The sequence below is a fragment of the Bufo bufo genome, chromosome 7, assembly GCF_905171765.1.
Source record: "Bufo bufo chromosome 7, aBufBuf1.1, whole genome shotgun sequence".
NCBI lineage: Eukaryota > Metazoa > Chordata > Amphibia > Anura > Bufonidae > Bufo > Bufo bufo.
Genome location: NC_053395.1, coordinates 75,292,987 through 75,306,374, shown reverse-complemented (window position 1 = coordinate 75,306,374; position 13,388 = coordinate 75,292,987). Strand labels below are relative to the sequence as shown.

General features: G+C 34.6%; 1 protein-coding gene across 4 annotated transcripts in view; it reads left to right on the top strand.

Moving 5' to 3' along the window:
* Window positions 1-13,388, top strand: part of RBFOX1 (RNA binding fox-1 homolog 1) — a 363,548-nt gene that overhangs the window by 326,063 nt on the left and 24,097 nt on the right. For 2 of the 4 annotated variants that reach the window (XM_040440370.1, XM_040440368.1), the window contains exon 11: window positions 4,821-4,873. The exons of the other annotated variants lie outside the window; for them this stretch is intronic. In XM_040440370.1, coding sequence (XP_040296304.1) covers window positions 4,821-4,873 — 53 coding nt within the window. The remainder of the gene's footprint in view (window positions 1-4,820; window positions 4,874-13,388) is intronic. 4 annotated transcript variants of the gene reach the window in all.

Genomic DNA, 13,388 nt, shown 5'->3' with positions numbered 1-13,388 from the left:
TTTATGTGGGCACACAAAAGTTATTTTCATGTATTCTACATACTATTTTTACAAACATAGCCTTCCCCAGCACATTATATCTAGAGGGAAATACAATGCATCACAGAGGAACCATATTGTAACACACAGTGCCTGCAGCTCGGTAATATGGATCTTAAGGAACTTACTGTTCTGATGTACTAGACTTATGCATATGACACTGCTGTGTGCACAAGTCTTTATTGTGTTGTTCTAAATTCTTTAAGTTATATTTTTTAAGACCTTTGCAATTGATACTATATTCTAGTTAGGAAACAGACTCCGGAATACCCAGTTATCCAGTAATTTGTTTACCATCACCCTATCAATACTTTTCTAGACAAAGTACCCATTTACTGTATCTTCAAAAGTTTATTAACATAATCTCTTTATGCAGTAAACAGTAGCACAACCAAAACTGGCATTTTTTTTGTAGTCTTATTGTGTAACATCAAAATTAAGACTCACTATCATAGTAAAAGGGGTATTACCACCTTGGACATTGGGGGCTTATTGCAAGGTTATGCCCCTGATGTCTGATAGGTGTGGGTCCCACCTCTGTGACCTGCATCTATACTTATAAAGGAGCCGGCAAAGACTGGAGAGGTCACTGTGCACTTCCATGGGTGTGCTTAAAATTTTCAGAAGTCCCATTGAAATGAATGGGAAGTGCACCACACAAGCACGGCCACCGCTCCATTCCCAGTAGTCGGCTATTTTCAGCAGTCCCATAGAAATGAATGGAGGATGGCTGCATATACCTGGTGCGCTGTCCGGTACCTTGCTGGCTCTATTCTAAGTATAGATGCAGATTCCATAGGTGGGACCTGCACCTTTCATTGGAGGCATATCCTATCAATATGCCCCCAATGTTCAAGATAGAAGTAACCCTTTAAAATAACTATGTTTTTGTCTTTGGCCAGTAGAAATAGTAAGATGCCTCTCTATTCTTTCTTTTGATTTCCCAACCACTTTTACACCGATTGTAAATTGACACACCTAAATAGAATCTAGAGCTATGCAAGTCCAGATTCACTGAAATGTACTACAAAATCACAATGAGTCACATTCAAGAATCTGTCAATTTACAGTAAGAATCTGAATGCAAAAGAGCATATCATGAGAAAAAAGCAGTATGTAGTCAGATTCTGAGTTCTAACTATGAGACATCTAAACATCACATGGCACAATGCATCTAAGATGATCTTATCGAGATGATTTTTGTTGGGTGTAGTGTTGTCATTAAGAACTTGTATGGATCAGATTCCAAATCATCATGAACATTGCATTGGTGATTTGAGGTCACTATGGTCTTCATGGTAGCACTGAACCTAACAGAAATCAGGAACACACTAGAAAGAATAACACTCAGACTTTTTATTCAATCGGTTAGGCTGGTTTATTCACCACATATGTTTGATGTTTCTGCTCAACAATGAGCATTTTCTGAAACATCACACATATGCAGTGAGTAAACCAGCATAAACAATTGAATTGATAATCCAAGTGCTTTCTTCCAGTGTGTTATGGATTTATTCAGAGTATTAATCCATCCTTGTGGTAACATGGGTTCAGCTCCACTAATGGGTTTTGGAGAGTGCTATGCCCAATTTCTTTTGCCAACAGAAAGCATGAGATTTTGTGCCACCAAAATCTCTCTGAAATGGACATAAGGGTTATGGCCTAAAGTTTAGGATAACCATTCTGAATAGAAGTCACATATTAAAATAAAGTTTTAACATTAACATACAATATTACCGGTAGAGAGGTGCAAAAAACAGTTACTATTTTCTAATATATTATTAACAGCCTGAGGGACCACCCACTGTCTTTTGTTGCCACTATTTTAGAGGGAACTGAGTGCTTCTGTGTGCAATCCTGATCTGCGAAAGAAAGCACCCCAGGACTATAAATTAAGTAACCCTACTGTTAGGACACACTAGTACTGACCTAACCAAGCCTGTGCCTTAGAGACACAGAATATAATATATTAGCATACATGAGTATGTTACTACATTATAAGTATAAATTAATTTTGTAAGACAGTAGTTCTTTAATAGGATTGTAAAAAAATATATATATTTTTTTCCATAAAATGCATTTTATTATGAATACTTTAGTTATAAACAAAATACCCTTATTAGGTAGCTACATAAACAAAACAACCTGAACATTTCATTTAACATGTTATTCATTGTAAAATATATATAGCATGTACAGTAAAGTAAAAATGCAATATCAAGACTTGAATTTGGGCAGAAAAAAGTACATTCATTACTTTATTTACTATAAACTCTCAAACAGCACCAAAAATGCTATTTCACTGGCGTTAAACAGCTATTTCAATGAAAAACTAAAAAACAAAAAACAAAACACAAAACTAAAATGTTATGGGTGTTTAACATGAAGAAGCAAAAAGGAAAATAAATAAATACAATTTCTAGACACTAAGGGTTAATCAACCAACCAGGACAGAACAGGAATGTTTGGGTACATTTTGAAAATCTAGTGGCCTTTACCATTTCCAAACACTACAAGACTGTTTAGAGAGGAGATGAGTTTCTAGACACCCCAATAATGTCTACAAAACATATTCAAGGAATTATAAACTGTACTAGAGATAGGATTCTATAGAAATTCACCAGAAATGCTATTTTATTCAACAATTTACCAATGTATTAAATGTTAAATTCAATTTTTATAATGTTTACTATTGTGTTGTGTATTACGTATAGACCAGGTCAAAACTCCTCACTAGACATTAAATTCAAGTTCTAAATCATAAATATAGAAATACACAGGGAGAGTAATCAAAACTCATGATCCCATAAACCAGTTTTGATCTCCCTTCACTGGAGTAAGTTATGCCGAATTTATTAAGAGACATCTGCCCTGACATGTGTCTGAATCTCCAGTCTACACCTGCCAGAGACTGGTGCAGACTTAAGCTATAACATACGCCAGTTTCTGGCAAATATCCTTCCTCTAAACACCAGCCTTTTTCTCATAACTTTTGAAAAATGGTGAGAACATTCAAAAGTCACAAATTATGGTGTGCACCATAATTTGAGATTTTTTTTATGGCACTGTTGTGGTGTAAAACCTTTAATAAATACCTCCCCAGTGTTAATGTAAATGCTACATAATTTTATTAAGATATAAATGGTTATTTCATTTGGAAGAAGCTTTGAGACAAATGTTAGGATAACTTAAAGGATACGTACACCTTTAGGGGCAATTTTTTTATTGCATTGCACTCATTTTTTCATTAGATTTTTATTAAAAATTTTGAGCCCCTAACTCTGTACAGCCTTGAGATTCTCCGAAACCAGGCTCTATCTTTTTACTTCTTTCTGTCAGCTCAGTTGAAGGCTTATTATCTCTTATCTCTGACCTTCTAAACACTAATTATAGCACAATTCTTATCTTACTGATAAGAAATAGTTTAAATAAGTGTTTATGAATGTTTAGTAATTTAGAGATAAGGTTTATTAGAGGACTGTCACAAAGTGAAACCATGATTCACACAGCTAGACAAACGGGTAACCCTTTTTGACAGAACGGCTGAATAATTTTTAATAAAGACCAAAAATATTTTTAGCCTAAAATAAGTAAAATGCAGTCATAATGAAAAATTGCCCCCCAAAGTAGCCTTTAATGCATGAAATGAAGCTTTTGCACCTGAAGTCTTTCCAATCCTCATTGTCCTTTTCAGTTCACAATTCAGCAGCAATTCTGGCTTGAAAAGAAGACCTGACTCATTACAGAAAATCTAACTGCTAGAGACAAACTTCATAGTGTCTCCCTCAAAGCCATACTTAAGTCATGGCTGACTTGGCACATTATTGACAGAGCATTTTTTGGAAAGCTCACTACTCACAGAACAGTGTTCTAAGCAGTAACTCCAATATGATGTCCATATGCTTTAGTAGCCTATAGACATGGCTTGTCCTAATGAGACCACAACTTGGCAAAACTGAAACACTTTGTTATGTCTAGAGGAGAGCCTGAGGGTTTGGTGGAAGACACAATGCTCTTTGAATTGCAGTGCCATGCAACCCGTATGTGCCATACTAGATGTAACACAGTGTATACATTTGGCCTAAAATGTTCCTTTGATTTCTAAAAATATGTATAGGGAATCTCATTAATAGATTTGGCATTCTTCAAATACTAAATACCCACTACTGCACAACACCATTTGTCTCAAATAATTATTCTATTTCTATAATTGATTTGCATTCACTCTAAAAGCAAATCAATTATTGCTATTTTAGTTCACACCCTATATTATTGTTCATAAGCTCCCAGTGTAGCATAGGGCTGCTGGAATATATATGACTTTATTGCATATTTGATATTTTGTTGATACCTTCTTTAGGTATATAGTATATCTTTCATGCAGTCACTAGATCTGAACAAAAGTAAGTCAGGCTCTATAAGATACAGTGTTCACATCAGTCATCTCATTTAACACCTTCTATAAATCACAACTAGAAACACGCGCTTTGGGTTTACACTTACAAAAAATACATATTTCTTAGTTTGAACAATCCATAGCCTTGAAGCACTTTGTATTAGAATTGTCCATCATTCATATTCAACTTCATAATACCCTGTAACCATTCTTCATGACAACACTTATGAATTCTTTAGATCTAAAATCTGTCAACATGTGTTCCTTCCACATTCATTAAAATTAAATTCCTTCCCAATGTCCCATCTATACATATCAAGTCAACTAGCAGCTACTACATTTTCTAGTCAGCAAGCAGTATTGTGAATTTTATCTTCTTTTACAGAAATCAATTCGTCTTCGTTGCTGCAGATGAAATTTCTTGTAACTCCTCTTCAGGTAACAACCATTGATACTTCTTGATGCATCCATCCAGGTCTCAATATCCTTTTTACACAAACTGCAGTTAATCACTCAGGAATGCTCTGTTAGAATCAGGCTATCAATCTTGGTTTCACCAATGTTTCAGTAGCCTGTGGGCTCTGTGCTATTACGAGCATTACACAGTTTTGCTGACTGTAATACTTTATTTGCAGCTTTGGTTTTATTTGTCACGTTGATCTAAAGCTGCGGAATCTTGAATTGGGAATATGCATAGAGGAGTAATATATTGCCAAATTCCTAAGGCACATAGAAAAGGTTCTCTGCTAGTGAAATTCTGTATACGATGAGATAGATAGTATGCATACATCTGTACTTAGAAAATATCATATTGTTTTCACTGTGTGTTCTCAACTACATCTGCATCAGTTTGGGTTTCTTATGCATATACAGATTTTGGTTTTATTTCATATCAATGTATTGAGAATTGCATGTTTCTCGTTCACATATGCATGATTTCTCTGGTTCTTGAAGGTTCTCTTTTTTGAATACATACAATCACTTTTGGTATATTAACTATAGATATTATTACAAGTGTATGGCAACACCACAATTACATCTGAAAATACTACAATGATAGACTTTCTTTGGAGAAAACATGATTCATTTCTGTTTTCGGTACTATGTTCCTCTTAATTCTGGAAGCTTCAGCTCAGCATGTTGATGAATATATTTATAGAGGAGATGTAGCTTTGTCAGAACAAACCACTATAGAAATTGTAAATGTGTCTATGTGATATCATTGAGTTCACGTATCTCCAATTGAACTAGATAAATTATTTCCCCTAATTGTTTTGAGAAAATTGGTGATCATCATGAATGTCATATGCACGAAGGTCCCTCACTACTTTTTAGTCTGAAAGCAACATGGCCACACCAGTGTGACTGACTTAATGTGCACCTCCACTTTTCTTAGTCATTTCCCTCACAATGCAAGATGAGTCATAAGGACAGCATTCATCAACATGCTCAAGCAGTAGCGTACTAGCTCAGACAGTACAAGAATCTTTCTGACCCTGCATGAGTCTCAGATTATATTCATTAGCCAACAGAGCATAATGGTAGCGTATTCGTTGTGTTAATTAGCATATTTTTGGATTTAATTTCCAGCATTTATTCAGTAGTAGATGTACTGATGGGATGAAATTATATAGATAATATTAATTTTTTTGAGCCATATGCTTCAATAAGCTATCTATTTTTCCAGTTTTGATTATAAGATTTCATATAAGGTATCTATAAGGCATAAATCATGAGTACTCTTAACCCCTTCAGGGCCCTACCATTTTTTGCAAATCTGACATGTGTAACTTTACGTGGTGAAAAAGCTTTTACTTATCCAAGCCATTCTGAGATAGTTTTCTCGTCACATATTGTAATTCATGACAGTGGTAAATTTAAATCAAAATATTTCATTTTTATTTATAAAAAAAAAAAACAAATCTACAAAAAATTTAGAAAAATTCACTATTTTCATAATTTTGATTTCTCTGCTTTTAAAACAGATAGTGCTACCTTTTTGAATTTTTTTTGGGGATGTTAGAAGGCTTAGAAGTTTAGAAGCAAATCTTAAGATTTTTAAGAAAATTTCCAAAATCCAATTTATAAGGACCAGTTTAGGTCTGAAGTTACTTTGTGAGGCTTACATAATAGAAACCACCCATAAATGGCCCAATTTTAAAAACTACACCCCTTAAGGTATTCAAAACTGATTTTAAAATCTTTGTTAACCGTTTAGGTGTTCCACAAGAATTAATGGAAAATTTTGATGAAATTTCAGAATTTCACTTTTTTGGCAGATGGTTTTTGGAAAGCAGATTTCACTGGGATAATTTTAAGCTGCCATGTCACATTTGAAGACCCCCTGATGCACCTCTAGAGTAGAAACTCCAAAAAAAATGACCCCATCTATATTACACTTTTTGAGAGGCAAGGTAACAAAAAATAGATGTTTTGGCACCGTTTTTATTTTTTGTTATTTACAACATTTGGCAGGTTACATCATGTGGTATTTTTATAGAGCAGTTTGTTACAGACGTAACAATACAATTTTTATTTTTTGGGTGAGTGTTTTATGTATGGGCTGATTTTTTTTAGGTATGAGATGACTGATTGGTATGATTTTGGGGTGCATATGACTTTTTGTTTGCTTGGTATTACAGTTTTTGAGATGTAAGGTGACAAAAAAATTGCTTTTTTTACATGGTTTTTATTAAAAAAAAATTACGGTGTTCATCTGAGGGGTTAGGTCATGTGATATTTTTATATAGCAGGTTCTTATGGATGTGACGATAACTAATATGTATACTTTTTTATTTATCTAAATTTCACACAATAGCAGCATTTTTTTAACAAAAAAAAATCATGTTTTTGTGTCTCTATAGTCTGAGAGCCATATATATATTTTTTTTTTGGGCGATTGTCTTAAGTAGGGTCTCATTTTTTTTTGTGGGATGAGATGATGGTTTGATTGGTATTATTTTATGGGGCGTCTGAGTTTTTGATCACTTGGTATTACACTTTTTGAGATGTAAGGTGACAAAAGATGGCTTTTTGACACAGTTTAATTATTTTTTTTTTTTTACGGTGCTCACCTGAGGGGTTAGGTCATGTGATAATTTTATATAGCATGTTCTTACGGTCAAGGCAATACCTAATATGTATACTTTTTTTATTTATTTAAGTTTTACAGAATAACAGCTTTTTTAAACAAAAATAATCATGTTTTAGTGTCTCCATATTCTGAGAGCCATATTTTTTTTTATTTTTTGCCCGATTATTTTTTGTAAGGGCTCATTTTTTTGCGGGATGAGGTGATGGTTTGATAGGTACTATTTTAGGGGACTTATGCCTTTTTTAATCACTTGGTGTTGCACTTTTTGTGATTTTTTCTATGGCATTCAGATAAGGGGGTGTATCATGAGGTCTTTTTGTCGAGCCTGTTGTTACGGAAACAGCAATACCAAATTTGTCTGGTTTTCTTTTTTTTCTTATTTTTTTTCAATTTTATGTGTTTTATTTTGGGAAATTATATTTATTTTTACTTTTTTACTTGAAACTTTATATTTTTTATTATGAAAAACAAATTTTTTTACTTTTTTTTTTTTTTGGCTCACTCTGGGACTTTTGGGAATTTGTGTGGTCTGATCCCCTCTGCAATGATTACAATACAACCTGTATTGTAATGTATTGGCTGTCAGCTTCTATGCTGACAGCCTGCCTGTGACACCCAGCCTAAGGGCTGGATCTCACAGGCTTCTGTAGAATAAAAGCTCTGATGCCTATGGAAGGCATCGGGCTTGCCTTCTCTGCCATCGGGTCCTTGCCACTGCAGCGCGGGGACCCGATGGGGGAGCGCAGGGCATCCATACCCTCCGCAAACCCCCTGAATGCCGCGGTTAGCTTTGACCCCGGCATAAAGGAGGTTAACACGCCGGCATTGGTGTTATCACCGATGCCGGCGTATGGAGCAGGTTCCCGGCTGTCAGTGACTGCTGGGTCTGTTCCGCTGATCGGGCAGGCTCAGCTCCTGTATCCGCCCGATTAGCCTACCGTACATGTAAGCCACTGGTCCTTAAGTGACTTCCAGCTATGACATACATTTATGGCAAGGGTCCTTAAGGGGTTAATACCTAGGTTAGGAATACAGATGTTGACACTTAGCACAGTGACAACACATGCCAATCTCAATGATATAGTCACATTTATGGTGCTATTGCTATGTTTGCCTGTCTGTGGAGGATGGGGACAGTGACATTGTTTCTCCCTAACTGCTCAGGCTCGGAATTTCTCTAGATGGAAAGTATGCAAAGCAAAAGGCTTTACTTTATTGCTTATTGTGTTATAGCCAAATAATCTGCACAAATACAATTTTTTATGACTTTCACAAAAGAGTCAGATTTTGGCAAATCCCAAACTTTTGTTATTCATTTTGCATGAATCATGGCCAACAGTTAACAGTTAAGAAGACAGAGAAAAAGGCAAATGCCCCATAATGGGATAATGTTTTGACCTTTTTTTAAAATCCAACAGTGCAATATGAGTTTACACCAGCTCTTTGTTACAAAAGCTACCATCCATTTACCTATAGCTATAAAGCCATGTATGTTGCTGTCACTTTGACATTATTAGTGCTGTCTTGACGTAAACAGTTTGGAAAGAGATTGGATACATTCCTCAGAGAGTAATCGGAGCACCTTCTATTTTGACCAAAAATGAATCTGAGGGCCAATTTAACCAAAGCATACCCGAACAAATGTTGGGACTTTGGGAAATGATCTTTAGCTATAATAGAATAACCTCTTCATTTCTATTTTTATATATCATGGGACCAAGCTTCAATAATTCTTAGCTATTTATGACTACACAAATATTCTACAACTTCTTTGGTGCCACTAGTGCACAATACTATATTCTGCATCCAAGAACTGGCGGAAAAATGCAGAAGGCTATAAATATGGCTATAATTCACTGATCAAGGAATATTGGATTAAACTATTGCAAGCAACAAACTTTTGTTTGTTATTTGACTTACAATTATTACTTACATTCTATTTTATAATAGGGTTATTTTCTTAACATTTGTGTTTTTGTCATTTGCTATAATGTTTGGCAATTTGTAAATCATAAGAAAAGTTTGCACTTCATAGTGCTTTAATAAAATATCAGGACTTACAGATATTTTGTTCCTGTGAAAGTTCATCATGTATTATTCAAGATCATGAATGTTATATTGGTGTGGAGAAAATGTTTTTGAAATGCTGTTTCAAAACAACACACTTCAACCTCAATTTTTTTGCTATCATGTAAAAAAGTTGCATACTACAATGCTTATCACAATACAAAAAGTTATATAAACTTTACCTTGAAAATATGTATATATACATATACAGTATATCACATAGGTACACCAGTTATAGCTGATAGATGTGGTTTTCCGTTTGCTTATTCGATTGCTGTTTTATTTTGTGGGAGGCATTATTTTCTATTCTTAGGATAGGCAATCATTGAGTGATCACATTATGAGGTGGCTGCAGTACTCCTATGAGCATCATGACTCCATAAATACTTATCCAGGTACAGCTGCTTGTCTATATGCATGGTTGTGTCTGGTCAAGAGTCCTCATTCTACTAACCCCCAGAACTTCCCACGGGCATCAATATTTTCCCCATATAATGCCTTTAATTTCTTTCTATTTATGTCAGATGAATTATTTACTATTACTTTGTTGTTTTATACTTTAATTTTATAATCTCTTTTCTGCATGCTTTAAACACTATTTAGTAGATTAGTAGGTGATTGCTTTCCTTGCTTATTATCTGGTATTGTTTTTGATCTTGATGAAGTTGGGCAGAGATGTCTCCTTGAATTTATATATATTGGTATTTAGATCAACACCAGACAACGTTATACAGTTTACTCAACAACTAACATCAATTCAGTGTGAAAACATTCCTTTATATTTTTATATTAAAATAAACTGGGTCTAGAGAAGACATGGAATTGGAAACCTTTATCGGACTTTGTTGTCCCAAGATTCAAGTAAAAATGCTAAACAAAATGTATACACTTTGTGTCAAATTCAACATCACACTTTATTAGTAAATAGTTAGATTGCCATAGCATATTTTCTTTCATGGCAATTGTTGTGGGTGTCTAACAAATAGCATTTATTCAGATAAGTTTGGTTCCAGCACTAAAAAAAGTTGTGGAAATCTTCATATATAAGAACAATTGTCAAGGGGGCAATTGCACCTCTGACTATTGTAAGTTCTCCTGGAATATCTGCTTTATTTTCCACAATTACACCATAGTATATAATTTGCAGCAAATCTCATATCTAAGTTGTGTGCGTGAGGTGTCTGTGTATATGCCAATGAATTGCAATGTGACAAAACTCTGTGAGGAATTTATCATGCGTGGCCATATAGAATTCTGGTTTCAAACATTTGGAAAATAGGGCTTTGTGACTTCCTGATCTATTTGCACAAAAATGTAGTGATGTTTTGTATTTTTACATCACTCACTCCACTTTTCAAGGGTGAGAGGGAAAGGGCATGTTGTTACCTAATTAGAACAACTAAATTACAACTTTGAGTTGGAAGAAATGTGACAAGTGTTCATGCGCTACAGACAATGTTGCTGAAAATGATTAATAGAAGATGTAGACAGAGGAGGAACTGGATGTTTCTGATTACATATTCTCATTGATATTAGATAGTGTGGAAAAGAAGGCAAAGCAGATGGCAGAAGAGCTCCCACCTGTAGGGCAAGAGAGCACTGGGGTTAGAGAAGTAGATATGCAAGAGCTGATTAATATTCTGTGTTTACTGTCAAATAACTTGCATGTCAGAATAGCAATAATTTGTATGTTGTGCCCCCACTTAACCTGCCAAACCCCATACCACCAGCAGCAGTCCATGTTTAAGGGTGCATCAAAGGTGCCGCACGGCCATTAACAATGAAGACCGACTATACAGTCTCGCAAAACTTTGGCGAAAAACTTCGGATCTAAGATCCAATGCTCGCTTTGCTCATCCCTATTAATAAAGAACCAAGTAATCAGATGGAACAGTTTTCTGGTACAGATATGTGGGTATCTCCATTTGTTCTTTATTTTTACAATAATTGGATTAGAATTGCTTATAACACTTTACCTTGTTGCTGGTACTAATATTGAAAATTTACTTTTTCTATAATAATTATTAGGATTGGCATTGATAGATCGGAAGTCACTTCAATAAAAACTTTGTTTGAATACTGTATGGAGATACGTCTTCATATAGCATTCAAATGTATGGGCTCCAGCGAGGTGAAATTTGTTATCTCGAGACTTCGGAGATAATGAATTTCACCTCGCAGAAGCCCATACATTTGAATGCTATATGAAGACGTATCTCCGTACAGTATTCAAACAAAGTTTTGATTGAAGTGACTTCCGATCTATCAATGCCAATCCTAATAATTATTATAGAAAAAGTAAATTTTCAATATTAGTACCAGCAACAAGGTAAAGTGTTATAAGCAATTCTAATCTAATTATTGCAAAAATAAAGAACAAAAGGAGATACCCACATATCTGTACCAGAAAACTGTGCCATCTGATTATTTGGTGCCTCATTAATAGGGATGAGCAAAGTGAGCTTTGGATGTTAGATCTGAAGTCGCTTCATTCGGAACTCGGAAACGAAGCCGATATCGTATCAAAGTTTTAAATGTATTTATTTTTCAAAATCAAATACCAAAGTTATAGCTCACATTGCGTCGTCAGAGCCCACATTTTAATGCTGTACAGAGATGGATCTCCGTACAGCATTATACCAAAGTTTTGAGTGAAGCAACTTCGGATCTAGGATCCAAAGCTCACTTTGCTCATCCATAAAATAATGCCATCGTGCAAAAAGTGGTTTTTTTTAGATATAATTTAATAAATTTCAGGCTTTTCTTATGTTTGCTCAATAATAGCTACATACTAGCCTTGCTAATAAAATTTTTATTATTTGTGCTTTTAAAACCGCATATAGCCTGTGGTACTGACCTAATTTCAGAAGGACTTGGAATAGCAATTAAGACAGATGTTACTAAATTGTACAGTTGTTGTGCTACTGATTATGCAGTCATCATAAAAAGATAGGAACCAAATAAAAGGATTATCACTATTGCCTGCTTCCGAATACATTTGATTTGCTGGTGCATGTCTATCACACTGTCTTCTGTCACCGCAAACCTTTTCAAATTTAGCAGTAAAGAGGATTAACAATCACATGAAAAGTGCTTAAAATTGTCCTAGCACAGTGACTGGGAGTTTATCTCTCGGCAAAAAATTTAATTCCATCTCCCTGTTTCCATTCAAGATTGCCGTCAATGGAAAACATGAAACATGTATCAAATGATAAGAATCAATAAACACTTGATCCCTTCCATATTTTTGCAGGGTACATTGATTAATCTATCTTTTTTTTTTTTTTTTTTCGAGAGAAAGCAGCATTTTTTGGCATTATTGTCATTATCATTTTGACAGTCTTGACTGTTCCTTTGGTTCTAGGTCAGTTCGCATGGCTAGTCAGATGTGACAACATGACAAGATATTAAGTATAGATGGACATTTTCAAAAATGTGAAACTAAGAGAGCAGCAATTAGGAGGAGAGGATGCAGTATAATTAATGTGTATGATCAAATAGTATATCTATTCAAATAATATGCTCTGATTATTAAAAAAAAAACTTCAGAAAATAACAATACACTAAAAAGTAAAATTCAATTTACGCATCTCTCATTGTAAAAATAATCACATAGATTTCAATGTAATGTTTGTTGCATTAAAGTCGCTTTCCAGTTTGCTGCAACACCCTTTAAAACAATTTATGAAAGTAGCTTTAATTTTGTATTGTATTTCTTTTACCTTTATTGCTCCTATCTTCTGTTCTGGGCTGTGGTCACATGACCGTGTCCATGCAATGCTTTATTTCCTG